This window comes from Alternaria viburni (assembly GCF_023758015.1).
Source record: "Alternaria viburni strain BMP 2772 chromosome Unknown scaffold_20, whole genome shotgun sequence".
Taxonomy (NCBI): Eukaryota; Fungi; Ascomycota; class Dothideomycetes; order Pleosporales; family Pleosporaceae; genus Alternaria; species Alternaria viburni.
In genome coordinates, this window is record NW_026055789.1 from 230,164 (window position 1) to 258,100 (window position 27,937).

Below are 27,937 nucleotides of genomic sequence, written 5' to 3' on the forward strand. Positions count from 1 at the left end.
TTTGTGTGGATCAACGGGCAGAAGAGGATCGAAGTTGTTTTGAGGAAGCGAGCGTCTGCCCTAAGAACGACCCGTGCACAGACGCTGAGCGAACAACACCACCTCGACTGCGCCTTCCCCCAATTGGCGCCTGCGCTGCCCTTCACATGATCTGCTGCCCCGTTTGCGCGCTGGCACACACCCTCTGCCATCTCCAAACCCTCAGTCTCAAAGCGCCCTACCGCCCTGCTGTTGCGCCGCCATGTACGCCTATCTTGGTGCAAGCTGGCAATGAGGGGTACATGGGCACGTGAGCAGCTCCAGGGTCTGTCCTTTCACCGGCCCCTTCAGGCTTCAGGACTACCAGGCGCCGGACCTGGCTCGCGACACGTGCTATGGCACCGTCCTGCCCTCATCTTACGCCAGACGGCCTGTAACGTCGTCGAGCAGCCGTCGAGCCGTCACACCAGTCGGGCTCTGAAGCGCGGCCGCCAGCAAGAGGCTGATTCCTAGACTGCCGTCCCATGTCCAGGTGGGGGCCAATCAGTGCCGCTTGGAAACAGCTAGAAAACCTGGCCGCAAGCTGTTGCGCTGCGACGTCTCTGCGCCATGATTCGTGTGACGTTGCGGTGAAGTACCACGACCACGGCCAAATGCCAGAGCGTTAGCCTCCCGTGTCACATGTGGCTGATCTGAGGCGCCAGGCCGGCTAGGCGACCGGGCGTCTGTATCCACATGGCCTCATAGGCGGGCTGCAGCCCTCTCAATATCAGCGCGCAGCTCGTGAATTTGCCTGAATACCAAGGCAGCCGTTTGTATTCAGTGCTCGACACGGACAACGTTGTTCCCGCGTGCTTGCATATGCACGCCACACTATCTTATCTAAAACCAACCATTGCCGTCTCGGCATCACTTTCGTCGTGCACGGAGCCCTTGATCCGTTGCAGCCGTAAACTGCATTGACAGGCACTGTTGCACATATATGGTGCGGCGCAGAAACATGGCCGTGTGCACTTGCGCTCTGAGGCTGTCCGCGTCTGACCCAACATATCTCCATACAAGCAGTCGCATCGTGCCTCACATTAACAACCGCCAGACACCCAACATCAACGCCGCCGTACCCGTACACACACCCATGAGCCACTGCAGCGTGGAGAACTTGACCGCCTCGAGCCTCTCCCGCAGCTGCGCCGTCTCCTGCTCGATCCTCGTCTCGGTCTCCTTCAGCTTGAGCTCCTGCACGTTTGCCTCCTCCCTTATGCGTCCCTTCTCCAGGTTCAAGTCTAGCCGTACTGATGCCTGTGTCCGTTGTATCTCGTCCCGTAAGCGCGAGTTCAGCTTTGCGAGCTCGTTTGTGAGGCGCTCGTGCGATGCGCGCGTCAGACTTGATTCAGTCGAGTCGGCCGTCATGAGTTCGGAGCGGAGTTTGGCAAAGTCGACTTTCTGCGTGTAGGTGGCTTTCTCCTGGTCTTCGCGGAGGACCATGGTGCGCGTGAGGTTTTGTATGCTGTACATGTCAATTGCAGATCTTGAGTAGTCGTGTCTAAACTAACCTCTCCTCAATTACGTCGCTGAGGACCCTCATCATGCCCTCGGCTTGCTCTTCTGTGAACCCCTCCTCCTTCAGTCGCTGCACAAACTTGAGCGTGTCGAAGTGATGGTCCTTGGATTGTCGTGCAGTCGCGCTGAAGTTGCGCCGTAGCTCCAGGGCAGACGCATAGCCGCTTGCATATTGTGGTGATGTTTTTGGCCACTGGATTGTTGTTCGTGACAATGGCTTCGGAAAGGCAGCGCGACGTTCGGAAGCTACACTGCATCTATGCCGACTTTGTTCCAGTGCGCCCAGCGCAGCCGGCCGTGACACCCGCGCGGGCCATGATAGTTGCGGCAGAAGAAATCGCGGTATCGCCGTCGCCTGTATCGCAGGAACTGTCATTGTGTGGGTGGTGTAGTTTCTGTCCTGTCTCGCCGTCGAGAATTCAAAGGCCGCGGGTAGCCAAGCCCTGCACATGTCATTGCCGAATTCGGCAAACCATTCCACCTCCCAGCGCCATGCAGAGCTGTCAGCGGAGGGGACTGTCTTAAACACTTAATCGCAGTGGCTCGATCGATCTGCAAAACATGCGTGGAAATGCCTTTATTGTTGCTTGATATCATATTGAAAGAGTTCGCCCAAACATACATCCCAGAAAGCATATACAACGCTTGCTATGCATTTCGCCTTTGGAACAGAAGAAAACAAAAATGTCGGCCGTCCGTCTATCTACCGTACTCCAGACTGGGGACGATGACAGGCCCGTACTTCATCGGCGCACTGTATCCGCCATCGTTCTGCACCATGAAATCAACCGCCAAACTCAACTTGCCACTGCCATGTCCAGGGACAGCCTGACCAAACGTCCCGTTGACAATCTCCGGATCGTAGATGACACAAGCGACGTAGTTTCGTCGACCCATCAGCCTCTTGTGTTCTCGAGGTTGTCCGTTCACGTCTTGCGTGAAAATCTCCATCATGTCTTCCTTCGTGTCGCTGGGTTGGTTATTGCTGCGGTGTCCGTTCTGTGGTACGTAGAGAGCACGGTTGTTGTGAAGGAGTCGCAGCACGTAGCTTCCAGGTGGCCCATTTACCACTGACGATGAGATGATCTGGTACATTGTCTTGTGATCTTGGGGTCTCGATGGGTCATGGACGAGGCCAGCGCCGCAGCAGTCGACCGCACCAGAGAAGAACGTCATTCGTAGCGACTTGTTGTGTGCGATACCTTGGAGTGTTCGTATCAAGTAGGTTCGTTCGAGATCCTCCAATATGTTAGCAGATACTTTGACGGTAGATGGGCATCACCAACCTTTGAATCGTGCGTCCATTGGTCTCTCAGCTCATCAAGCAAATCGATCTCGCCAAAGGGACTCAGAACTCCGCTCATCAGACCTGACTTGCCAATAGCTTTCTTGACAGAGTTGAAGCCATCGCCGACCACACTCTTAGCACCGACGACACCAGCGACTCCAGCTGTCACCTTTCCAAGCATGTTGAATGTACCCGTGACAGCCTTCTTGCCAGTAGCCATGGAGTGAGCAAGATGCTCAACTGACTCCAGGCGAGGGTATACAATGGGAACAGGAACCATCCAAATGCAGTGCTGAACGCTCGGCGGTAAAGTCGCAACCTTCGGGAAGATACCTTGATATGTCGGTCCTGCCATTACCTGATGCGGGTTGCGCTCAGAACGACAATCGGGGCCAACAACTGTAACGCAAGGACCCAGATACTTGATGAAGTGCCAGCCTGTGCCCGTTATAGTGAAAAGGTCCATGTCGTTGTTGACGTTTCGGAGAATTTCTAATGTTGTGTGGTGCTGGAAGAGCAGGTACATCTCAATACCCAGTCTTCCAATGTTCTTGAACATGTTCGAGAACTGCATATATTCAGGGTATGATCCGAAACCATCAAATCTGGGTAATGTTAGGGTTGCTTGCTGTTTCACACACGGATTGAACTTACATGTCATGGTCATCGAGAGCAAGAATGTGAGGTATCTGTGCAAATGCCTCTCGCAAGTGTGGCTGGTCAAAGTGGCTTGTGTAGTAGTGGAAGTATGCATGGCACACATCTTCTTCATGTTTGGCAGTCCATGGCGCGTTCTTTCGGGCCTCTTTACCACTTGTCGCGGTCCACTGCTTGAGTAAAGGAAGTTCTTTCCATAACCGGTCGGCGTATATTTGACCACCCAACCCAAGTTGTACGTGGAAACCGCCACACTCGGCATTCTTCTGTAGGATATCCTTCCACATCAGGCCTACACCACCAAGCCTCGCTCTCTCATTAGCGTTGACGTTCAGCGCGAAGTCATTGCCAGAATGAGCAATAAACCGCCAGCTGGTCTCGTTTCGGCCTGCGACCAGAAACTCGAAGCGAGTGCAGCCCAGGTGCGAGGTGATGGCGTAAGTCCATTTCGCAGCGTGCTCATCTTCCATTCTCAGATCAATGTCGTATCGGTAAAAGATCCACGTCTGATGTGTATAGATGGGATTGGCCTTCAGTTGTCGCGGATTTGGTGACAGATCTGCACTCTGATGGATGTGGATAGTCGGCGGATGAGGAGTGTTTGTAATGAGCAGTATCGAACCTAGCCATAGACCTCGCTCGATGTCCATGTTGGTGTATCTGAGGTAAGGCCCAAAGTAGACACCGTTGGTAGGAGCAACCTTGTATTGGTCTACACCAGCAACTGGAGGCGGCCCAGTGAAGCCGGTAGTGGTTGGTGTCGCAAGCGGCGCCATGCCAAAGTCTCCGGGGAAAGTGGCTGTCTGTGGAGCAAAGCCAGGCGATGCGATGGGGGCCTTGCCAAACGACGGGGATGCCAGAGGACCGCCAACGAATGTACCGGTAGGAGACATGGGCTCATTTAGGTTCAGAGGTGTTGGACCCTTGGGGAACTCCCACTGCGTAGACTGGGTTGGAAGATGGATGTAGTAATACTGGCCAGAACTAGGGTCCAGATGTGCTATCCAGCCTTCAGGAAGCGGTGGAGGAGAGGCCGGACCGGGTCCTGGAGCTGGACTTGGTGTGTGTGCGGGTTGGGTGGTTTGTATTTGAGGAGGGAATTGGTTTTGCGTCGGCGTTGGTGCGATGACCGCCGCAGGTTGTGATGGTCCAGCTTGTGGACGCGGGTCATTTGCGAATGCCGGATGGCCTTGGTTAGGGTCTGAGAAACCAACTCCTTGGGCAGCTGGCTGCTGTCCCTTTTCGTTGGGATAGCTGTGGGCTTGGCCTGTTGGCGGGGTTGTTATACTCGAGTAGGCTGGAGGGGGTTCCTCGTTCAAGTTCATCCGTCCCATCTCGTGGTTCAGAGGGTGTTCTGGAGGTACGTTCACGTTGGTAGGAGGCGGCGAAAAGCGAGTGTTCGGTGCCTGCGGAAGGGGGCCTTGTGGGGGAGTGCTCGAGGGAGGCACTTGATCCATGCCCTGGTATACGGCCGGTGGACCATGTGGATTGCCTCCAGGCTGCTCGGTCGGCGTCCATGGTCTCCTCGCCGGCTGTTGGCTCGGCTGTGGTGTTGAGAGACCCGGCCTGGGCTGCTGATTGGCATATATCTGGTTGCGCTGAGCAGCTGCCGCATTCTGGGCACTCTGCGCTTGGAGGTTGGTGAGTGTAGAGGTTCCTGCAATGCCAGCTGCGGCAAAGCGCGCTTCTATGCCACCGCCAGAGGGAGGGATGATGGGCGTCTCCGGGGGCGGAGGTGAGCCTCTCTGTGCCCTCACTGTTGACGTCGATGCGGTGGAGCTCATGCGGTTGACGTCCATGGGCGTAGGCACCTTGAGTACCGGCTCATTCTGGTTGGGGCCTGTGTATACGACTGGCGCAGCGGGCGCAGCCGGGGCCGCACTGGGACCTGCAGCGGGCGGGGGAAAGTACTGCTGGTGGTACTCGGGGTATGGGTTGCTGGCCCCCACGTCTTCGCTGCCCTTCCTCTGCGGTGCCTTCTGGAACAAGCCCTCCTTGTCGGGCGCCTCTGGGCCTGGCGAGTCTGGGAGCGGTTTCGGGGCTGTCCCTCTGCGCTCCGCCAGTCTCGAGGGCTGGATGGAGCCGTCTGGATTCCGCGCGCCATAGCCGCTTATCGTGGGTCGGTTTGGGTCGTTGGCGTCGAAGCGGGCGCGCTGGCTGGGCGAGGTGGGACTCGGTCCTGTCGCATTGGAGCCTCGCCGCGGTCCGTCTGCGCCGTCAGGGGGTGTGGCTGTTCGCGCGCGGCGCTCCCTCTCGCTGAGCGGAGTGTATCTGCCTGTGCTGAGCGTGGGCGGGCGGTCGCTGTCGGGGTAGGGCAGAGGGGCGTTGGGCGGGCTGGTGGGCGGCGCGGGGAACGAGGGCATGGGAGGAGGGCGCGAGAAGGCGGGCTGGCTCGAGCTGCCCGCCGAGTCTGTTCGCGGCGGCGGGCTCTTGCCATCGCGACCCTTCTGTATCCTCAGGGGCCCGACGGTGGGAATGATGGGCGTGTCCGGGTTGCTGTTGTTGTCGTATCGCAGGAACAGCTCCTCGTCCGGGCGGCCCTGCTTGCGGCCGTCCATGGTGGGCGAGTGCAGGATATGCGCTTCGGTGTCGTTGCAGCAGCGGTGCCTGGATCGCCGGCGATGGCAGGCGGCGACTTATTTTTGGCTACGGGTGCGGATAGCTCGACGTGCGCAGGGCAACACGGTGGTGTGGATGGCTGCGCGGGGTGGGGTAGTCGCTCGAGGCTCGATATGACGCTGCCGGGCGACGGGGTGCATCAACTGTACATGAACATGCCATGCGCTGGGCCCTCAGGTTTTATGCAGTCTCTACGCGATGCTGCTGACTTACGTAGCCTTTCCTACATGGCCCTCCAAGAGTTGGGCTGCAGCGGGTCTCGCCATACTGACCTCCTGGGCTGAGGAGGCCCTCTGACATGTGATTGGACTGCTCGACTTTACGCGCTGCGACCGAATTTGCGGCCGCTCCTGATCACACTTGGCGGCGCATACGAGCAGCATCCTGTACCTGGTGTGGCACACACTACCATCTGCCTCCAGCAAATCAAATCGCCCATCCCTGAAGCCATCTGTGGCTGGTGACAACCACGATCCTCGACGCAGGGCGGCCCGCGCAGTGCAGCGGGCCGACAACTCTGTGAGCATCCGCGAGCTTCGGCTTGTCAACACCAACGCGGCAAATCGGCTTCAGACATCCCAGTCATTAGTGCTAGTCGTGCAAGCGAATATGAAGAAATGTCAAGCGTGGAGGTGAAGAGGAAACTAGACCTAGTAACAAAACCGACACAAGGGATGAATGCCTTTCCAGCTATAATAATGTACTGTATTTGAGGTGATAAGAATACGAAACAACTACGAAATCTATCAAACTTTTAACCAAGGGATTACCTCCATACGCGCTTCTTCCATCTCGCTATTACACGCAAAAAATCTTTCTATACTGCACAACGCTCCACGAGAATATTTACATATCCATAAGAGCCGCAGCACCAGACTCGCTGCACACGTAGACGACATCGTGACTGTCGCTAAAGCCGTTGAAGCGAGTAGCAGAGCACTTGGTGTACGCGCCCATCTCCTCAAAGTAGAGCCAGTCACCTACGTCGAGTAGCTCGGGGAAGGTGCACGACGACGAGACGACGTCGATACCATCGCATGTCGGACCCCAGATGGAGTACTCGACTTGAGACGGCGTGTCGTAGCCAGAGCGACGGACGTCGTACAGAATATCGTTGCCGTTCTTCAGTACACGCGGCACGGGGTGCTGGTGATCGAAGATGATGCTCGAGAAGTTGCCGTAGACACCGTCGTTGAGGTACAGCATGTACGACGTGGTGCCGAGAGTAGCATCGGCAACGGTACGGCGAGCGATGACATGGCACGCAATGGTGAACGCTGTGGAGACATAGTAGCGTCCCGGTTCCCCAATGACGCGGATGTGGGGCGGGAAGTACTCGTCCAAGGCAGTAGACAGCACTGCGGCCATGGGCTCGAAGGTAGCATCGCCCGTAAAGCCGCCGCCGACGTCAAGGGTGTGCATGTTGAAGCCAAGTGCAGCCGCCTGGTCAAAGACGAAGCGGGCATCCTGCACAGCCTTGATGAAAGCCTTGGGGTCGGAGGCGCCGGAGCCAACGTGGAACGCGACTCCAACGACGTTGAGCTCCAGCTTCTTCGCCAGCTCCAAGAGCTCTGCAGTGGTGTCCAGAGCGGCGCCGAACTTCTGGCTGAGACGGCACAAGCTGGCCGAGTCATCAGTCAAGATGCGCAGGTACAGCTCGGCATCCGGGAAGAGCTGCTTGGTCTTGTAGAGCTCGTCGGCATTGTCGAATGTCATCTGCTTGACGCCAGACTGAGCGGCGTAGCGCACGTAAGACTTGGTCTTGCAGGGCTGCGCGTAGATGATGCGAGACGGGTCGACGCCCAACTTGAGCACAGTCTCAATCTCGTTCTTGGAGGCACAGTCGAAGCCGAGACCCAGTGCGGTCATGAGACGCAGCACTTGGGGGTCAGGGTTGCACTTGACGGCTGCGGCATGTTAGTGGCGAGTCTGCGTGGTGTGGTGTGCGGTGACTTACCATAGTGCGGCTTGACGCGGCCTAGGTTCTTCTTCCAGCGCAAATGCTGGCGGTAGACCTCGCCCAGGTCGGCGACGAAGAAGGCTTCCTCCTCGCCGACGCTGCAGGTATCAGGATCAATAGCCTCGACACGGCTCTTGAGAGCGTGCGCAATCAACTGCTTGGATTTCCAGGCGCCATGATTGTCCACACTACCAGCGGAATAGTTGTTGAGTGACTGGATGTCTTTCAACGGGAATTGGTATTCTTCGGTAGTCGTGATAGCAGAAGGTGCCATGCCCTTGACGATGGGTCTGGATAGAGGGTTGGTTAATTAGGGTATTCGCCGGTCGTGGTGCCGCGTTAAGGTGGCTTGAAGGGTGCGAAGCCGAGGCTAGGTGTTGGGCGAGGTCTGGCCGCTTCCTCTGCGAGAGGAAGAACCGCTGATGGCGTCCTATGCGGCAGCTGAAGTTCGGGCTGCTCGAGTGTCTGGGTAGGAGACAAAAAGAAAAGGCGCTCGAGTTCGGTCTTAGATGGCGACAAGACGCGGAGGAGGGATGTTGTTGAAAACGTGAGGTGCTGGGCGCGCAGAGACAACTTGGGCGTTGAGCAGGAGCAGGGCCGAAGCCGTAGTGGGACGGGAGCCTTTGACGCGACCAAAGGCTGTCGGAAGGGGTGTGTGGGCTGCAGTGAAGGCGCAGACGGACGCTTTATAGGGCGCGGTGTCTGGCGGGCGGTGAATATGGAGAGCGGGTGAGGTGTAGGAGAAAGGGAGGCGCTGGCGGGGAGCTGGAGTGACAATTTTCGCGCATTCGGTTGTGGTGCTGGAGTCTTGGACCGAACATTACTTAACATCCCTGCGCCGTCCAGGACCTGCAGCCACTAGCATTTCATTCTGACATCACCGGGGCTCGTGCATGGACGCCGACGGTGCCTGATCGGCTCGATGGCACGCATGCGAGGCTGAGCCACCGCTGGAGCTCGAAATCGCGCATGTCAGGTATGCCCGACGCGGCTTTTGGGCAACCGTCGCGCGCTCAACGTGCCAAGGTCATTAAACGCGCATGGTACTTCTACCAACAGGGCACAGCAGTTGCGGTGAGTGCAGTGATATTTATTCTCTGATTGGGTGGAGTCGTCGCTATATGCCGGCTCATGCAGTATATACTCAAAACAGGAACAACGCCATACCCTTCCCTACCCAGATGCCGCTGTGTGAATGCAAAAGGCGCAACATGTGAATGCTACTTGATTATGGTAAATAGTAACCCCGCAAGCCAAAACCTACTCCCTTCTCACGCGCGCTGCATCACGATTGGTACCGGATCATAATGGGTACGTCGGACAGGTCCACGCCGTACTGGTGCTGGAAGGCCAGCGACTTCAGCGAGGCGTTGCTGTGGTGCGATCGCGTGCCGGCGCTGCCTCCGATGCCCGCCCCATGTTCGTAGTTGTAGTCCAAACCCCCACTAAAGCGATCCCACCTAGAGATGTTGTTGGAACCCTTGACTTCTTTGCGGGGAGTCATTTCGAGGGGACTTTCGCATGGGCTTTCGACTGGACTCGCATTGTTGGACGCGTCGTTTGGATCCGAGTACAGGTCCAGGTTGACATCCGAGTACAGGCGGTCTCCCAGCGTCCTACGGCGCTGATGCCAGACCTGGGACTGCCTTGGCGAGATCACACCTTGAGGAGGCTGTTGCGGAGGCGCGCCATATCTGATCACCGGAGGAGACCCTCTCGGACTGCGAGGCCTGGGGCTGGGAGCAGCCCTGGGTCCTTGAGGCTTCCCAGTCTGTGGGACGGTAAGCCTGGCCGTGTTGATGGATGGCACAGGTGGGACGTCGATGCTCTGTGGGCGAAGTTTCGACGCCGTAGCCTCACCAGTTGCTTTCTTCAGGTTGTGAAGGCTTTTCCGGCGCTGTTGAGCGGGCATGTCCCGTCGATTAACGGATAGGTCCCTGCTGTGTAGGCGTGCAAACTCTGCAGCAGATTTGCTGTCCATGGTCACCATCGACTTCGACCGAGGCAAAGAAACGCCTAGTTGATGTGGGTGGGTTGGAGAAACAACACGCTGTCTAGGGGTGTCGGACATGGCGATGTCGTACGGAGAGGTGCCGAGGGACGAGGTGATGGTACCAAGATGAACCACATCAAGTGCGGCCTGCTCAGGCTCTTGCTCGGTCTGACTCTGTGCAGGTGCAGACTTCCTTCGGAAGAAGGACAAGCTTCTGCGACGACCGTGAGCAGGGGGTGTGGGTGCACGCTCAGGCTCCAATTCAGCGAGTGGCTTGAACTCAGTCTGGTCCGGAGCAGAAGCCTCCATAGTGGAATCGTCCGCAGAAACGTGCTCTTTTGTCGGGTAAGTGTGCGTCAAGCAATCAATTCCCGGAGAGCTTGACACGCGTCGCTCAAACTTGGCTCGCACCCTGGTTGGGACCTCAGGAATCGTTCCCTCTGGGATTGGCTGGCATGACTGAACAACAGGATGCTCAGCCTGGGACGGCCGCTTCTTGTGAAATCGCTTCTGCTGTTTCGACGAAGCACTGTCAAACGACGCCCTTGAACCGATGGATCGGGATGTTATTGGCGAATGTACACACTCAGACGTCGATGATCTTGTAGAAGAGCTAGTAGACGGGACGGGACTGTTCAGCGCTGGCAGGTATCGCGCCTTCTGCACATTGACTGACAGTGATTGCTTGGATCTGCCACTCTCGGCTGAGCCATCCGAATCGCTCGTGGAATTCGGCGACTCCACGAATTGACGGTTCTGTTTCACAAGAATTGAACGGCGAGTCTCGCGTCCATGGCTGACCTCAACCATTTGCGGCGAGTCGTTGCACCGATGACACAGAATGGTAGTGGCATTTTCCGTCGGCTCTTGACCGACTATCCGTAGACTGCCAGCGGATGAGTAGCCAGAATCGGTCGTACGTGGTGCTGGCCGCTGAGAAGCTTTGCTCTTTGGCTGGTTGGAGGTGGGCGCGATCGATGGGGACGAAGGTGCTGAGATCTCGATTTCAGGCTGAGGCTTGGGCTCTGGTAAGGTAGGAGAAGGCTCCCGCTCTTTGGACTCAGTCGTCTCTTCGGACACAAGAAACGGGCTTAACGGGATATCGTCCTGGTAGCTCTGGGCGAACTGCGCTGCGCCTTTCTTGCCCTGGGGCGTGAGCCGCAGAAACTTCGGGGATTCAGCTTCTGTGTTGTGTTGCGGCTCAGACGTGTACGCCATCATAACGACCGGGGTCTCCAATTCGTACGGTGTGGCTACTTCGTTGGCTTCCAGCTCATACAATGAAGAAGTCGCTGGAACAGCGGCTGACTTGCTCCTTGTGTGAGCTCTCTGGCGTGTTGACTTCATCGTCAACGGACTGGAGGCATACTCTGTTGCTTCGAAATAGTCCTCCTCTTCAGTCTTGCGCAACTCTAAAGTCTCTGAACTGGGAACAGGCGATGCCGCACCGTTCGTGACAACGAGAGTTCCTGGCTGTAGGTTCCCTAGATGCGCATAATCCAGGTCCGATGGGGTGTGGGCTCGCGTTGTGTCGTTATCGCGAGGTTCATCAGACAAGCGAAGAGCTGCTTGAGGGCTCAAATGCGCCTTCGCCTTTGACTTTTGCTGCCACTTTGCCTCTTCCTCAGGGCTGAGCTTCGGCGCTTTCCATGAATTCCATGTCCTGCGACGTCCCTCGATGGGAGAGTGCCGTGTGCCTACACCAGGTGTCTGGACCAGGGACTGACGGCGTGTGAGCGAAGAAGAAGATCGATCAACTAGCGAAGTTCTTCGGCTAGGAGGCGCCTCAGCTACCGGCTGGGGAGGCTCCTCAGGTGATTCAAGGACTTCTTGCAGCGCCGCAAGATCTTCTGGTGTGCCATTCTTCTTGACTTGTTGTAGAAGCCGAATTGCTTCAGCAACATCCACGTGCGAGACAGAAGCCAAAGACAGCTTGGAGTCAGCTAGGCCAGCAAGCTGGGCTGCCGAGCTGTGCTTGCTCCGGAAACACGACAAAGAATTGGTTCGGGAATTCGCTCTTGAGTTTGTTCGCGAGTTTGATCTCGAACCAACTGTCGATGCGCGACCACGCGTCTTTGTGACCTCCCCTAACCCATCATCCTCGTGTGTCCATGTGGTGGGATCGAACTCGCTGGCAATAGGTGAGAGCAGTGCATCTTTGATTTGTTGGCGTCCTTCGGGGGTGAGGTCTGCCGATCTCGATGATGTGGGTTGCGGGGAGTCGAGCTTCCCCGTCGCGCTCGCGGAGTTCGTGTTGGTCTTCGGTTTGGACAGTTTGTTGTGGTTCTCGGTACTGGGTTGGTTACCCATGTTGAAGGTGGTAGTGGGGTTGGAGAGCGACGGCGCTCAAGACTATTGGCAATGATGCATTGGAATTGCAGTAGCTAAAGAGAGAGTTAATTGCAGTTCGTGAATGCCAGGCAGGATGGGAGGTTGACTGCGTACCCTTATAGTGTCCTCGGAGCTGCAGCGTTATCAGTACGGAGGTTGGTATGCGAACATGAAAGCATAGTCCGGCGGTACACTAGAACTGGCGGACCAAGTGGAGGGATATTGAGGAACAATAAGTAATATGTCCCCGCGAGAACGGGCGTCTAGCGTTACCGGCTACAAGTGTCAAGGACGCCAGACATGGAACTACGAGCGGTGCACGTCGCAGGCAAAGATTGAGCTGGTCTACGTGACAACAAACTTGGAAGAAGGTCGATATGAAACCGGACAATGCAGGCTGCATCGAGGATGGGAGCAATCTGCCAATCAAGATTGCTGCACGCACGAGCGCCGGAACCAATCAAGGCGGGGGGTCGTGATGCATGCGCAACGCGAAGGCTGGATCCCAGATGCTTTTTGCCGTATCGGTGAACTAACGGCTGATCGGACCTCTGCAAGCCTCAAACCATGGCAAAGTGCAAATTCCACATGCACAAGTCGTGCCATGGCTGTGAAAGATCCACACCAGGAAAAGCTAGGCGAGCTGGTTTGTTGTGGCCGTGCCGACATACGCGTCTCGCAACATAAAGCGTGGCGGTGCTCCTAGCAAGCACAGTGGCTGGCCGTGTCGCCATCCCAGATGTCTTTTGCCGTAGTTCCCTGGTCTTCGCCTTGGTCCATGCATTCAGCATGCATGAACAGTTCGCGCGGTACTCCTCGCTTTCCTTTTTCTCTCAACTCTTGTAGCGGATACTTGAACCTGACGATCCCAGCTTGAGTAGACTGTGGATTATCTCCGATCAGCAGTCCGTCTTTGTTTCCATGTCGCGTCGTGATTGTCCTAGGGTTCTGGCTACGCGCGTTATCATCCCCGCCACGTATTCTCAGGACACATAGTCACCGCTACTCCTGCGACCGTCCAAGAAATGACTGGCAGCAATCTTCCAGGAATAAAGGACTGCAGTAAGTAGGCTGATCAGGTGGCAGGTCCGACGCGCGACATACGCGACACAATTGCGCGCACCTACCCCGGGTTCTGGATAAAAGCCCGAATGCATCGACTGGTCTCGAAACCATATCGCAGGCTGCTATGCACTTGCACCAGCAACAGGCCACACTGGAGTTCGGGAGTAGTTTTGTAAAACTATCAAGGCCGGAGCACTGAAGGCCTGGATGTCGCGCACCACTAGCAACGCGCTCCACCTCACGACGGAGAGACAGCCATATCAGGCCGCGCAATACTGCCGAGCATCGTAAGTCACATGGACCTCACAATGTTGGGTCTTTCGCTGCGACAACAGCCTGGTCCTCGGACGTGTCATCGTAGTGCTGACGCTGAAACTCTGTGTTGCGTTTGAGCGAAATCGAGCTCTGCGACGCCTGAATCTCGATGGCAAGGTTGTTGAGGCAGATTCGATGCGCCAGCCGCACAAACATGGCGTTAGTCCTATCGCGACTCTGCAGCAGCCACACCCGCAGAGGCTCGTCGCCGCATCATCATCAGTAAGCCTTCCAAGGTTGACGTGAGATTTCGTCCGCAGGTGTTGGGAAGCATTCACGATCTTCACTCCGCGCAATCGAAGAGTCTGCGCCTTGCTGGACGTCACCAGCACTGCGATCGAAGCGGAGGCGGCGGGATCTTACGCAAGCCGGCTTAGTCGTGGAGCCGTGACATCATAGTCGCGTCCTAGCAACAACACCGCTTGTATGAGACTTTCATTGCGCCGCAGACTGTCCTGCCATCATATCTGCTTTTGGTCCCCTCTCATCTTCTTAGGCCTGCTCCCTGCTGCTGATCGCGTCCTCGTGTCTTTCCTGCTTCACTCCCCTCACTTCACCTTCTGGTCGCGTGCCGTCTTACCCTATCCGCACACTCCCGTCGCAGGCGCGTTGGATACCCCTTGGAGTCGCAACAGGACTCATCGCCGCTCTACCCGCAAATCTCAAAAGACCGTCGAGGGACATCAGCCAGCATGTTGGGGCTCTCGTATTGGGTCGTCCCCATCTTCTCCGCAGTAGTATGGACTGCTATGCTCATCACCATGCTGGTGTACTGGGCTGCCACCGGCAAACCGCATTATGTGACGATGAGCGACGGGCAAAACATCCCTTACATTTCTGGTGAGTTATGCAGAATGGGCACTCTACGATTCATACAATGCTAACGCCATCCAGACATTGGTGCGGATTACCTCAAAGCCATGTTCATTGCCATGTCCGCCGTTACTGTCGTAACCTTCGATCTCGCCTTCATTTTCGAGCGCTGGCTGCGACACACCAACAAACTTGCGCCAAACACGTCTCACTGGCAGAAGATCTACTCGGGTTGCGCAACCGTCGCCGCCATAATCGGTGCCGCAGGTCTGATCCTCCTCACTATCTTCGATTGCAAGAACCACAACAGATTGCATAACATCTTTCTTGGTGTCTTCATCATCGGTTACATCGTCTCAGCAATCTTCATTTGCTGGGAGTACCAGCGCCTAGGCATACACTACCGCGAGCACTCCATCCTCCGAATCTCCTTCTGGATCAAACTCTTCTTCATCATCACCGAAGTGTGCCTCGCCATCGCCTTTGCGGTATGCTCCAAGCAGCACATCTATAACGTGGCTGCTGTCCTGGAATGGTGTGTATCCTTCATCTACTGCTTCTACGTCTTCAGCTTCTTTATCGACTTCCTACCTGCCACGCGCACCAAGAACCACCAGTCCAAGCAGACCGAGATGCAAGTCTTTGAGGAGAGCGGCGAGACCGGACGAACCCACCCCCACCACCACATGGGCGATGGCGCTGCGGACAGCCAGCAATACTATCGTGGCAACTCGCAAATGGCCGTACCCCAAACTAATGGTTACGCCAACGGATACACCAACGGCAACTCTCTTACCAATGGCCAGGCCAACGGCTATGTATCACACACCGGAAACGGCTACCCTATGCCCGCGCAGGACCCGTCCCCACTGCCATCGCGCAACTTCTAATTCCTCTATGTATACCCCGTATTTGTACATATTCAATTTGTCTTGTTTTGAGCTTTTGGCATTCACATATACCACTGGCGTTTTGATTGTTTGAGTCCACCGCATAGTTACGATTTAAGAATGAAGCACGCACGAGAGTTGTATTGATGGGGGTTTCGATGTACTAGTAAATGATATTTAATATGGTATATAATGGAATGAGATGATGTCACAACGATTGTTTCTACTATGCACCAAAGTGTATATAGTGAGCCCTGAGATTTAACAGACCATGAACCACTCAAATCATTCACAACACAAGATATTAGACTTTGGGCATACACCTGCATTGCCATTAAATACTATGTTACTCAATCGCGTTGTTCAACGAAGCAACAAGTGAATGTACCTTACTTGACGCCAAAGGTGAACTGGCGATTCAACTTGGAGGCGAGTGGAAGTATCTTACTGATCACAGCAACTTTACAGACTTCAAGGTTTTGATCCGGAAATCACAACAAGACAGAAACTCGCCCATTGGATATTCGCGCAAGCTTACTTTGATTTTCTCACTTAACGGTGTGTAGAATATCAAGTATATAGATTTGTTCGTGCCAAAGGTCAACCGGAGAGATACTTTAAACCTATAATTAGTTCGTGTTTAAATAATGTAGTGTTCCGCGTTCGTAGCTTCTGCCCGATATGAATAGATAGGTACAAGTCGATGTGCTGTCAACGAGTTTTGAGAAACATTCGATTTGTACGGTCGTATGAATTATGTAGGTATCTACCGAAACTCTTGGTCGGAGTCCAGCTATATAGCGCAGTGTAGTGAAACCATGAATTAAATACTTTCATCATGAAGATGCCCATTCATGCCTATGCTATGCCCGTGAGATGCCAATCGATACGCCAGATACATGCAGCTTCATACTGTCTGATTCCGTTATGCCCAACCCATCTAAACACTACTTATAGTACTTGTCGTCCCTACGCCTCTTCTCATACCTCTCCTCATCCTCATACTCCCGATCTCTCCTCCGTTTCCTACGATCATCAGAGTCACGACTGCGACTGCGATCCCTTCTATCACTTTTGCGCTTCGAGTCTCGACTCCTGCTACGGTACCGATCGCGGCGCTTTTCTTTTCGGTCGTCGGGGCTGCGGCTACGTTCTCTCCGCTTCTCGCGCCTGCGCTCGCTATCATAGTCGTCGTCTCGGGTTCGCTCTCTCCGCTTGTCTCGGCGGCGGTCGCTGTCGTAGTAGTCGTCCTTGTCTCTTCGGCGGTCTTTGTCTTTCCTCCGTTCGCTGTCATAGTCGTCGTCGCGTCGGCGGTCGCGGTCGCGGTCATCTCGCTTTTCTTTCCGCTTCTCGCGCCTTCGCTCGTCGTCTTCGCTGTCGTCGTCGTATTTGCTCTTGCTTCTTGACGGCTTCTCGTCTGGGAGCAAGCTCTGAGCCTCTAGTTTGGCCTTTAGCTCCTCTTCTGTGATCATCTCACCGGTAACCTTGTTCCGCAGCGTAACGGGGTTGTAGCTCTGCGCGACCTTCTTCCCTTTGCCTTTGCCACCATCCCATTCCCCTAGCTCAACGCCTATTGCAGCGTCTTCTTTTGCGCCTATGCCAAGCAGCGCTGGTCGCCGTTTGACTTCTTTCGGTTTCGCAGCAGGACCGTTCTTGCCTATTGCATCGCCGTCCTTCCAACCCATACCACGTAGGAGCGCCGCGCCGAAGCCTTCAATCGGGGTAGCTTCGTATGCTTCGAGGGTGGGCGCGTCGGGCGCATTGTTGAGATCGTTTAAGAGTGCGTCCTCTTCTGATTGTACAGGAATCACGAGATCATTGTCCGTGGATTTGCCGCTGATCAGCGCATCGAGTGCCTTCTTCTCGAGCCGCTGCTCTTCCGTGAGATTGTCTTGCTCCACCTCCATCGGCTCCGCGGCTTCGGCTTCCGCAGCTCCATTTTCTTGCGCTTCGTCTTTCTTGATGATCGTAAGGCCATATTGCACCTTCGGCTCCTCCATCTTGCTCTCATCGACCGTGACATTTTGCGCTTGCTGATGGGGTGCTTTCGCAAGTTGTTTCCGCCGTGCCTCTGCTCGCCAATCGCGGTTGGGTAAAGCTGGAATGATGCGCGGTCCCTCCTTCTCTTTTTTCCCGTTGGCATCGACCGCGCCGCCCTCTGCTGCGTCCCATCCCGTGATCTCTTGTTGCGTATTCGAATCGTCTGGTTCGTCGTCACCGAGCAAAAGCTTTGTCTTTTTGGTGTCTTTCTGTGCGGGGGAAGATTTCAGCCCTGGCTTCGTCTTCAGTGCCCCGAGCGACATCTTGAAGCCGCCCGGCTTGGGGGCGGCCATGGTGAATTGATCCTGCGTGGAGGCGCGTGCGCGCTGCTTTGTGTTGTGCTTTCGCAACCGCTAAAGAAAGATGTGAAGATTTTGGGAGGCTCCGATGCAGCTGCAGGGGCGAAAGGTGTGGAGGTGTTGTGGTGTTCGTGATTGTGCTGTCGTAGGGAATGTTCACTCAGAAATCTAAAGTTCGCGCGACGACCGCCGATGATGTAGTCTTGGCATTAGGCACCAGCCACACGGGATCAGCTCCTGACCAAACTCACCTGTCAAGCAATGTTTGAGGGTTGAAATGTACTTTTAAGAAAATCCGTTGCGACAGCACCCTTGAGCGATTAGACCTGAACGACTAAAGCATTGACGCAAAGACGTGCTCCATAGTTTCAGAGAGTGTACCTGTATTCACTTCTGGAGTTATTTCATTCCCCATGCTTCGCAACTACAAACACATATAGTACACCACACCTGACTCTCATCCCTCGCTCGGCAGTGGGGGAAACAACACACCCTTGTGCGCTGCACCCAGCTCTACCAATGGAGTGCCGTAGTCTAGATCAGCGCCAGGCTTGCAGTATTCAAAGGTTCTTCGATCTTGCTGTACGCCTAGCTGATCAAGTAGCATGCGTGCTTTGTTCGGCATGTATGGCTGTAATAGGATACCGGTGATTCGAAGTGCTTCAGCAGCAAGATAAATGATCTTGTCGACATCCTCGCCAGGCTCTCCTGGGCCGAAGGTCAAGACCTTGTCCCATGGTTGCGACATCTGGAAGAAAGCGTTCGACTTGGTCGAGTTAGTAGGATGGCAGAAAGAAGGGTGTCTAGACTTACCCCTCGGACAAACTCTGCGATTTGAGACACGGCTTTACGCGGATCGTAGGCATCAAAAGATGCATCTACTTGCGAGGCGATGGTAGCAAGAGAATTATTCCGGAACTTGGAACCTGGTCCTTCCGCCCACTCCTCCGCTGGCCACCCACCAACACGCTCAACTGCGCCACGGACGCTCCATTTCTTGCCTCGTGTAACACGAGAAGCCAGGTTGCCGAGTTGCTGGTTCAGGAACTTGTTGTACAAACCAATGATGCGGAAATTGTCATAGCTCGCATCGTCTTGTATACCACCCTCGCGAGCCATGTAAAAGCGCATAACATCCGGACCGAACCGATCAAGGGCGTGGAAAGGATCGACGACCCTGCCAGTAGATTTGGACATTTTGGACCCTCCAAGAGTCCAGTGAGCGTGTGTCAGAATCTTCTTGGGCAGTGGAAGTCCAAGAGCCATGAGGAAGGCAGGCCAGTAAATGCAGTGAAATCGCACAATGTCCTTGCCAATGACATGACAGTCCGCGGGCCAGCCTCCTGCCTGTTCGCGGCCCGGTGTCCATGGGTATCCGGCCTTGGTCGCATAGTTCATAAGCGCGTCGAGCCATACGTAGATGGTCTGCGAGTCGTCTCCGGGAACTCGAATGCCCCACGTTAGTCGTTCATACGGTCGAGACACAGACAGGTCCTCCAATCCTGATTCGACCGCTTGCACAACCTCCTTCATACGGTGCTCCGGGGTTATCCACTCGGGGTTGTTCTTGAAAAACTCGAGCAACTTATCCTGGAATGCCGAGAGCCGGAAGTGATAGTTGACTTCTGAAGACCACTCTACTTCACTACCAGTCTCAATCGATGTCTGTAGCCTGGTCAGATCGAATGACAGTGGCGCCCCAGCAAAATCTTACCATCATCTTCCTCCCTGTAGGTGGGTCAAGATATGGCTGTACGGCAGACTGTGGGTAGAAGCATTCGTCGGTGACTGAATACCATCCCTCATGCTTCTGCTCGTATATGAGGCCCTTCTCTTGTAGCAGGAACTGTCCGCCATCAGCTACATGGCTTTCCACCGTCTGAACTCAAGTTCTCGTACCCATGCATACTCGACAGCTTCCTTATGTTCTCTATCCGTCGTCCGTACGAAGTGATCGTTCGTGATCTCGGCTTTGGCTGCAAGTTCCTCGTACAGGTAAGTAACGATGGCGGGGGCTCGTTATGCGTGCATGCGTACTCTGAAGATCTCGGCACCCTTATCGCAGAACAGTTTCGGGTCAATGCCAGCTTTTGCAGCTGCTCTCTGAACCTGTTACAGATTTAGTGCAATACTATCACATTGCCAGGTAAACCACCTTTAGGCCATGTTCATCTGTTCCGGTGCATAGCAACGCCTTTTCTCCTTTGAGTTCATGCCACCGCTTTATCACGTCCGTGAGGACCATGGTATACAGGTGGCCGACATGCGGGGCAGCATTGACATAGAATATTGGCGTGGTGATGTAGTAGGGCTTCTCCGACGTTTGGGTGGTAATGTGCCGGCGGCTTCGTCCGCTACCAGCCTGCAAGGACGAGCAAATCCATGCTGACGGCCGCCTCGACAAGCTCGAAAGCACCGCTCTGAACGCAGGCGCCGTGGACCTGGCTATTCTTGCATGCATACTTTCATGGGCGTCTCACAGTGATTCGCGACGATTTCCCGCGGCAACTTTTGGCGCGGTGCCACGTGCGACGCTAGCTTAATCAGCTCCTTATCGACCAGGCGGCTGCTCAGACAACCCAACACACACCACGACGCGTTCCTGTCGCTCGAGTCCTTCACATTCATATCACCAGCTGAAACCGGCGACTTTGAAAGAGCACATGGAGTGAAAACGTTCGAATCCAGAGGGCGCATCGAGCCTGGCTGACGATTCCCCTGACAGTAATCCCATCAGTCTTGCGTTGCCAATAGACTCACAAGCCCAACAGGAACCGTTCGCGATTCAAAGGATTCAGACTAGGGGTCTCCTTCCCACGTGGCACATGGTGCACTGCAAGGAGCATTCATGCAGGTGTTTCTTTTCCATCGAAATATGCCGTCAGACGCCCGCAAGCGCACCCTGCATGCGAGCAACACTTGCGTTATTGTCTTGCCGACAATGCTATATTCTCCGCCTCTCAGCGTATCTACCGTTTACGGCTGGTCGAATCGCTGCTGTCCCAGGACAACGGCTCTTTCGGAAGCCCTCGCAGAGTCACTTGCATCATGGTCCTCCTACGTCAACCGGGCGAGCCCATTGTCCTACAGATCGCAGGTTGCGATCGATTCAAAATCATTGGTGGACCTGAAGTCTCTTTCTCTCGATCTCAAAGATGATTTCAGTCTCGACATGCGCTAATGTGCGTAATATTGCTCGATCACACCTCCATGAAAGCTACTCCACCTTTGAGCCGCCTCCTCAACGCCGATACCTCAATCCTGAGTCGTTTACTCGCGAACCTTCCAGAAGGCGTTCTTTGATCCAGTAAAATCAATCTTTCATAATGTGGCGCGTCATTGTACTGATATCGAGTGCACGCGAGCCGTGCCAAGCCTCTTTTTTCTATTGAAGCTATTCAGACCCAAAAGAGGTAATCACAACACCGGAACTCGCTCGCTTTCAACATCGTAGTAATCCCTTGTTGCACTTGTCGCAAAGCGTATGCTCGCCGTCTCCCCGCGAGCTTTGAATCTTCTCGGACCAAGTTATCCGTAATCCATAGCGCCCGCGAAGGCCTGGAAGACCTCTTTGCTCTGGATAACCTTGCTTTGGGGCTTAACCGACCTCCATTCAGAGTGATCCCTTTGAGGGCTTGCCTTCACTTATCGGACTTGGCCGACCTGAAGGTCTATTGAGCAACAAGGTGGCCTATTCATGTTCTGAGGGGTCAATAGAAAAAAAGAACGCCTCCGTTAGGTTCTCTCGTGTGATTACATCTCCCTCTCGAACTTAAGTACTCTCCCCAGCACGCACCAATATCTTTCGACATCGTCTGCACCTTCAAGGATCAGCATCAACTATCTGATCAACAGTCGATCCTCTCCAACCTTCACGATCCATTACCACACGATCCATCCAAGTTCGACATCATGAAGATCTCCGCCTTCATCGCCTCCGCCATCCTGTCGGTTACTGTTTACAGTGCAGCCTTGCCAGTTCCTGCCCCCGTCGCTCCACCCGCTGCTGAGAACACGAGAAAGCCCGTTTGGGGGCGTGATGCTGATGCTGATGCTGACGCCTGGAGGCACCGCCCAGGGCCCGTGTGGGATCGCGCTGCTGAAGCCGCTCCCGTCGCTCCACCCGCTGCTGAGAACACGAGAAAGCCCGTTTGGGGACGCAACGCTGAAGCAGCACCCGCTCCTAGCCCACAGAAGCATAAGCCCGTCTGGGGACGCGCTCCCGAAGCTGGGAAGTGGGTGAAGCCCGGAACGAAGCCCGTTTGGGGACGCGATGCTGAAGCTGCTCCCGCTCCTGGCCCACCGAAGTGGGTGTATCCCGGAACGAAGCCCGTTTGGGGTCGCAACGCTGAAGCAGCACCCGCTCCTGGCCCACCGAAGTGGGTGTATCCCGGAACGAAGCCCGTTTGGGGACGCAACGCTGAAGCTGCTCCCGCTCCTAACCCACAGAAGCATAAGCCCGTCTGGGGACGCGCTCCTGAAGCTGGGAAGTGGGTGAAGCCCGGAACAAAGCCCGTTTGGGGACGCGATGCTGAAGCTGCTCCCGCTCCTGACGCAGGGAGAAAGCCAGTTTGGGGGCGCGACGCTGAAGCTGCTCCCGCTCCTGACGCAGGGAGAAGGCCAGTTTGGGGGCGCAACGCTGAAGCTGCTCCCGCTCCTAACCCACAGGGTGGGCCCCTTTGGGACACCAAAGTTGGCGCGGCCGAAGACGATGAGGAGTAAACCTCTTCACGATGAGAAGATTCTTCGACTCTTACATCGCACTACGACAACCGCCATATCAGCTGCTCGATTGCACCATCTCCTACCTTCGATTCAGAACACTCGACGCACACTCGATCATTCGCAAGTCATACACACGCCAGCTACACTTGCAGTATGACCATGGACAACCACGCGACGAGTCTTGTGTTATTATACCGATAGCTCTACACAACACTGTCTCAGTCATGAGACATGTACTGGTACCTCATCAGTACACGGACAGAGCTTGACCGGTCTCCCACCTCTTGGACCACGTTCGTGGCATGGAGAGTTTGTACATACATGGTGGCAGACGTCTGGTTAATTCTTTTTCTTATATATGTATGTAATAGTCAAACTGTACGAGCTTGCTCGATTTCCTTCTTGGTATCTAGTAATATATTCTTGTCCATGCTTGCACTACATTGCGATTTTGCTGGTATGATCATCCCTCCTCTGTCCAAGCTTTCATGTTACACTTATTGAACAACATCGGTGTGGCTTTGATCGTCCGTTATCAGCTCATATACACTGCCCCAAACTATGCATCTGGTCTTCCATACCAAGCTTCAAGCAATGGTCACGTAGTCGAACTCCGACTCCATACGCATGTTCGTACAACATCGCCTCGTCCAACTCATCACACGTGCTCCCCTCGAAATAGCCGCTCAAGCTACCACCGTCACAGCAACAATCTCCGCGCCCATGGTCCATCACTACCGACACTACCATGACTTCGCGCTCATGTCACGACGCACCAGAGATTTTGACAGCTGTCAGTGCGACCTTGCCTTGTAACGTGCATCATCTAGTTGGAAAAAAGTGCCCCTATGCAGGTAGCCGATGTCATTCACATGTTTGTGCTCACCTAGGAGCACCGAGAGGGAGGCTCTGAGATTGAGCTCCTTGGTCGTGGAGATGGACTTGTGTGATGGTGGTGGAGAAGATGGGGATTGTGCTATCAAACTTCTCGGCGAGGGAGCGAGTCGGAGGTTGTGCGACGCGGATTGAACGTCTGTTTTGCCTACGAGCTGAGCTGAGAGTAATGAAACCTCGGAGGAGCGATGGAAGTAGAGATGAGGTTGAAGTAGTGTATCGCTCCAGCTCCGATTCCCCCCGGTGTCGGACACATTTCAACAAGTCGATATTTCGCATATTCGTTTCCAATAAATATCATCCCGTTTCACCGAAGTCACACAAATAGATCCAAGACTCCAATGAATGCCTTGTCGCCGGACCGTCATATTGCCAAAACTCCACACACAAAACTTTAATGTGTCATTTGATGAGTATCGCAATATCAAACATTTGTCACCTCCCAGCCCGATCCAGCCCCGCGGTAACCTAACCGTCCAAGGCATTTGACAACATGCTTTGTCAACGAACGATTGAGCTGAACGTATCGCACATTATCGCTTAGCATGTCACATATCGGGTGACGTTTCACATGCGAGTGATGGAGGTTCATGCGCGAAACCAAGCGAGCGGACCAGGTGGCATGTGTGTTTTAGGGCCTTAAAGATTGATTTTAGCAACGGAAAGAATTTGGAATAAGAACAAGAAGTAATGGATCTTAATTAGCGGTATTATGTGGATACGTTGACTATATTTGTGGTTGACGTATTCGGGGGCCGACGTGGTTTCGTGATGGGGCTGCTGTCGGCCGGGAGAGAACAACGCACACCGCCGGGGCGACCCCACGAGAACAACGTCGGAGACCGAGTGTTTTAAAGAAAGTGACGAGCATGGATGTTTCGGAGGGCGGTGATGAAGTGGTATCTATACGTGGAAGCACGGCGATGGGTGGATGGAGGAAGAGTTTGTAGTATGACGTTCATTCGTGTTCATGGATAGTACCTAGATGTTCCTTCACCTTCCCGCCCCACATTTGCATCCATCTCACTTCATCTCAACATAAGGACAGCTTTTAGTCAAAGCAAAAAATACCACCCAAATTCAAGGAGTGATTGTTGCAAGACCTCCACGCTCGAGCAAAATGACCAAGACATTACCATGTTCAAACCAAAGAATAACCAAATGTTCCCTGACCTTGCGGCCCCGCTCAGCGTTCCAAGTCTTTAGATGTATGCAGTAGTGAAAGTAAATATATGCTGCCTCCAAGAGATTGGGAGAAGACACAAATAACAGTAGCATGCAGGATGGCGCAAAACAAAAAGAACAGCGGAAAGGGTATAATAGCGGATCATGATCGGACTGAGGAAGAGGAGATTGCGCAGAAACCAAGAATAGACAAAACATACGCTCGCTTGCTAGACCAAAAACAATAGAAACAAAAACAGACTAGTAAAGGAAAGTGTGATGGCCATGTAAGTGTAGCCATCACATGTTGGCGCCATTGACATTGACTTCGTAGCCGTCGCTCTTAGCCTTCAAGGCCTTAGCCAACATGAGCTCACGCATCCAGTCAATTCTCTGGTCTTTGGTAGTCACAGCAAAGTGCTGGACCTTGCCGTTGGGCATCACCTTCTTGACATCGCCTTTGCCAGGTGCGGCTGGCACAAGCTGGAACTCAAAGGCAGGAGTAGAAGCAGCTGACTTCTCCTTGTGATGACCCGAGGAGAGCTTCAGAGCCTTGAACTTGGCAGAGAGCTTGTTGGAAGCGATCGATGAGCATGCTACTGCGTAGTCGTCCACGTCGATCGTCTGCAGTGCGGATGAAGACGGCAGCTCATTGGGATGCATAGCTAGCTGTGTGCCCTGGAGGCGGAAGTGGTGGTCTTGCCATTCGTGACGCAGAAGCTTCGTGCGGCGCTTCTTCATCCATCCGTGGTGGTTTACTCCCTTGTACACAAAGCCTCCCTTGTGCAAAGGCGCAATCGTGTCACTAGCTTCGCTGGCGAATGGCTGGGTAGTCTTGAGCGGCGACGAGCCAGCGCTGTCGCTAGTACTGACCGAGTCGTCGAAAATGGTTCCGCGCAGGGTGTCGTCGTCTGAGTGGGCGGTTGGGCTGAACACGCGATCCTCAGCAAGCGCCGGCATGGGCAACGAGGGGCGCCTTCGGTCGTGACGCGATCCAACTCTTTGGATTTGGGGCTGGTACTGCATGTTCGGGGGCACGGACTGGCTTGTGTCGCGACTAAGTGGCTCCTGTTGCACAGCAGTCACAGGAACGTCCATCTCGGAGAAGGGCGTGCCGAACCGGTAGACGCCACCTGGTGACGCTGTCCTACATGGCGAGAATGCGGTGTCGGGTGCGAGGTATTGTTGTACTGGGACTCCTTGGCGTGGGTTACCAGCCGGTTGGGCAGACATTGAACGTGCGGGAGGAATCGTCAATTTGGGAAGGCTCTTGAGATTCGAATGAGGTGCTGGCATGAACTCCGGCGGGTGCAGAGCTGGAGTTGAGGGTGAGCGACTGAATGGATCGAAAGACTTTGTTGTATGCGCCGATGTAGATGCAGAAAAGGCTGAAACCTGCGGGTAGTGCGATTGCTGTGGTATCACCAAGAAGGGACGAGGTGGGTATGATTCTGTAGGCGGGGTTGGGGGAGCCTCGATGGGAGTAGCGCTGACAAAGGGCTGCTGCTGGCCTTGTAGGGTGAGAAATTGTCGCACATTGTCTTGCGGGTCGCGTTGCTCGAACTTCTCTAGGTCTTGAAGACTGAAATCAGGTAGCTGGCCAGGCCCGAGGACGTCGGACGATGCTACGACAGACGGCACCACAACAGAAGGGGTAGCTTCTGAGTTCGGGCGGTGGACGTTCTCGACAGCGTGCTGCGCTGTTTGGGGGTTGCCTGGATCACCCGCGATGAAGATATGACCACCTTTCTCGGGCGAGATCGGGAAGCCGTGTTCCTGTTGAAGTCTGGCAAGTTGCCGTTGTTGCTTCCTCCATTTGGCGCATCGTTCACCCTTTGCGCACACGTGTGGCTTGGGAAGCAGCTGTTCAATCGCTACAATGGAGACGGAATGCGCAGGTGTGATAACATCGTCTGTCATGTGGTTCCCTCGCAACTTATCGCGTCGACTAGCTTTCCGGCCCTTGCTCTTGGACCTGTTTCGTGCCTCTGTGCATGGTCGTTCAATGTCTTCGAAAGGAGTCGGGATGGCTGCTGGGGCAGTTGGCGACATGAGCCCGTCGGCAGTGCGCAGGGAATCGATCTGGTTCCACAGTTGGTGTCTCTTGCCGAAGGACTGAATCTCCAACTCCTTCAGGTCGTCGAACTGCAGATCCAGGAGTACCGCACCGGAGATGTCGTGCTCCATGAACTTGTCAATTACGTCGTCTTCAAATCCGTTCTGATACATCCAGGTAGCAACGTCTTTGGAAGTCCAGGCGCGTACTTCAGCGTTGTCCAAGTGGGCAACGGCGAGAGCGATATTGTTGTACTCTCTCTGGGGGACAATCGTTTCGGGAGTGGCCTCTCGGAAGGAGGTTGGAAGACGAAGTGGAGTTTCTTTTGGCAGGAGAGGCGACATCTGCATTACTTGGCCCTCGTCAAACGGAAAGTCGCTGGACGACACTGAGGCGCGGAAAAGGTGTGGTCCTCTGGGGCCTTCTACTGACTTCCGTTCTGGCCAATAGGCGAACTGTGGTCGTACTTCTTCCGCAGGTGTCTGTACTTCCTCAAAGGTAGAAATCGTTGTTTGACTTCGCCTGTTGTCGCTCTTTGGAAAGTCAGTGCCGCCTTTGGTGGAGGGCCAGAATATACATACAGATGAGCCACTGAACTCTTCGAATTCGCTAGAATCATCCTCGATGTCGGTGTATGCGACACTGATGTGAGAAACCGGGCGCTCTAGCGATGAGCGGGCTGTTAGAGCATTGGAAAAGAACGATTGTGTCTTTCCTCGTTCGAACATTTCCACGCCCGGCTCCAGCGGGGTGATGGGTGTCATGGCCTGCTGATCGGGATGTCAGAACCGCACATGAAGAGGACTGTGAGTCTAGCTTACCATGATCACGGTTTTGGAGCGTACACGCTCTGTGAGAGGGAATTTGGTTGTTCGGGAGGCTGCTAACAACTATTCCGAGCGAGTGTCGCGAGCATGGCACACACACAGTAACAGCACAACGATCGAAAACGGAGAAAGGGACCCTTCGGGTGGAGAGCGCTTGAGGGTCTTTTGTAGAGGCTGCTTGGGCGCCGTTGACGGTGGGGGAGTGTGGTTCGACAATATCACACTTCGCAGCTGCACGAGACAGCGCATGCCTGCTTAAGCCGGCCACTGAGGCCATCGACTCGACGAGCGACACCGCTTCTCGGCCAATGTGAATCCGGGCCTTTCCCGCCCGCATGCTGGTCGAGGGTTAGGCTGGCGCTTAGACTCGAGCGTTGAGAGGGCGTGAGACGGCCCCCATTCGCTGGGCTGCAGATTGGCTGGCGGGCTAATTCTGCTCGATGAGGACATTAACTGCCATTA

At 54.7% G+C, this 27,937-nt stretch overlaps 9 protein-coding genes across 9 annotated transcripts; 2 read left to right on the forward strand and 7 right to left on the reverse strand.

Annotated features, from left to right (window-relative positions):
* Window positions 1-1,056: 1,056 nt before the first annotated feature.
* Window positions 1,057-1,915, reverse strand: J4E79_008427 (uncharacterized protein; the record flags this gene model as incomplete). The annotated part of the gene is made up of 2 exons (XM_049357284.1): window positions 1,057-1,486; window positions 1,533-1,915. The coding sequence occupies 2 exons, from the start codon at window positions 1,913-1,915 to the stop codon at window positions 1,057-1,059; spliced, it is 813 nt and encodes a 270-aa protein (XP_049208182.1).
* Window positions 1,916-2,238: 323 nt separating this feature from the next.
* On the reverse strand, window positions 2,239-6,042 carry J4E79_008428 (uncharacterized protein; the record flags this gene model as incomplete). The annotated part of the gene is made up of 3 exons (XM_049357285.1): window positions 2,239-2,778; window positions 2,826-3,432; window positions 3,482-6,042. 3 exons carry the CDS (start codon window positions 6,040-6,042, stop codon window positions 2,239-2,241), a joined length of 3,708 nt encoding a protein of 1,235 aa, XP_049208183.1.
* Window positions 6,043-6,949: 907 nt separating this feature from the next.
* SPE1 (Ornithine decarboxylase) lies at window positions 6,950-8,337 on the reverse strand (the record flags this gene model as incomplete). Its single annotated transcript, XM_049357286.1, has 2 exons — window positions 6,950-8,010; window positions 8,061-8,337. The coding sequence occupies 2 exons, from the start codon at window positions 8,335-8,337 to the stop codon at window positions 6,950-6,952; spliced, it is 1,338 nt and encodes a 445-aa protein (XP_049208184.1).
* A 1,011-nt stretch (window positions 8,338-9,348) lies between these two features.
* Window positions 9,349-12,366, reverse strand: J4E79_008430 (uncharacterized protein; the record flags this gene model as incomplete). The annotated part of the gene is made up of 2 exons (XM_049357287.1): window positions 9,349-12,017; window positions 12,105-12,366. 2 exons carry the CDS (start codon window positions 12,364-12,366, stop codon window positions 9,349-9,351), a joined length of 2,931 nt encoding a protein of 976 aa, XP_049208185.1.
* Window positions 12,367-14,459: 2,093 nt separating this feature from the next.
* Window positions 14,460-15,470, forward strand: J4E79_008431 (uncharacterized protein; the record flags this gene model as incomplete). Its single annotated transcript, XM_049357288.1, has 2 exons — window positions 14,460-14,607; window positions 14,662-15,470. 2 exons carry the CDS (start codon window positions 14,460-14,462, stop codon window positions 15,468-15,470), a joined length of 957 nt encoding a protein of 318 aa, XP_049208186.1.
* A 947-nt stretch (window positions 15,471-16,417) lies between these two features.
* Window positions 16,418-17,803, reverse strand: J4E79_008432 (uncharacterized protein; the record flags this gene model as incomplete). The annotated part of the gene is made up of 1 exon (XM_049357289.1): window positions 16,418-17,803. The coding sequence occupies one exon, from the start codon at window positions 17,801-17,803 to the stop codon at window positions 16,418-16,420; it is 1,386 nt and encodes a 461-aa protein (XP_049208187.1).
* Window positions 17,804-18,266: 463 nt separating this feature from the next.
* Window positions 18,267-20,054, reverse strand: J4E79_008433 (uncharacterized protein; the record flags this gene model as incomplete). Its single annotated transcript, XM_049357290.1, has 6 exons — window positions 18,267-18,575; window positions 18,623-19,474; window positions 19,524-19,655; window positions 19,709-19,795; window positions 19,847-19,918; window positions 19,965-20,054. 6 exons carry the CDS (start codon window positions 20,052-20,054, stop codon window positions 18,267-18,269), a joined length of 1,542 nt encoding a protein of 513 aa, XP_049208188.1.
* Window positions 20,055-21,721: 1,667 nt separating this feature from the next.
* On the forward strand, window positions 21,722-22,531 carry J4E79_008434 (uncharacterized protein; the record flags this gene model as incomplete). The annotated part of the gene is given in 2 exon segments (XM_049357291.1): window positions 21,722-21,756; window positions 21,775-22,531. The coding sequence occupies 2 exon segments, from the start codon at window positions 21,722-21,724 to the stop codon at window positions 22,529-22,531; spliced, it is 792 nt and encodes a 263-aa protein (XP_049208189.1).
* Window positions 22,532-24,892: 2,361 nt separating this feature from the next.
* Window positions 24,893-27,412, reverse strand: J4E79_008435 (uncharacterized protein; the record flags this gene model as incomplete). Its single annotated transcript, XM_049357292.1, has 2 exons — window positions 24,893-27,181; window positions 27,230-27,412. The coding sequence occupies 2 exons, from the start codon at window positions 27,410-27,412 to the stop codon at window positions 24,893-24,895; spliced, it is 2,472 nt and encodes an 823-aa protein (XP_049208190.1).
* Window positions 27,413-27,937: the final 525 nt, after the last annotated feature.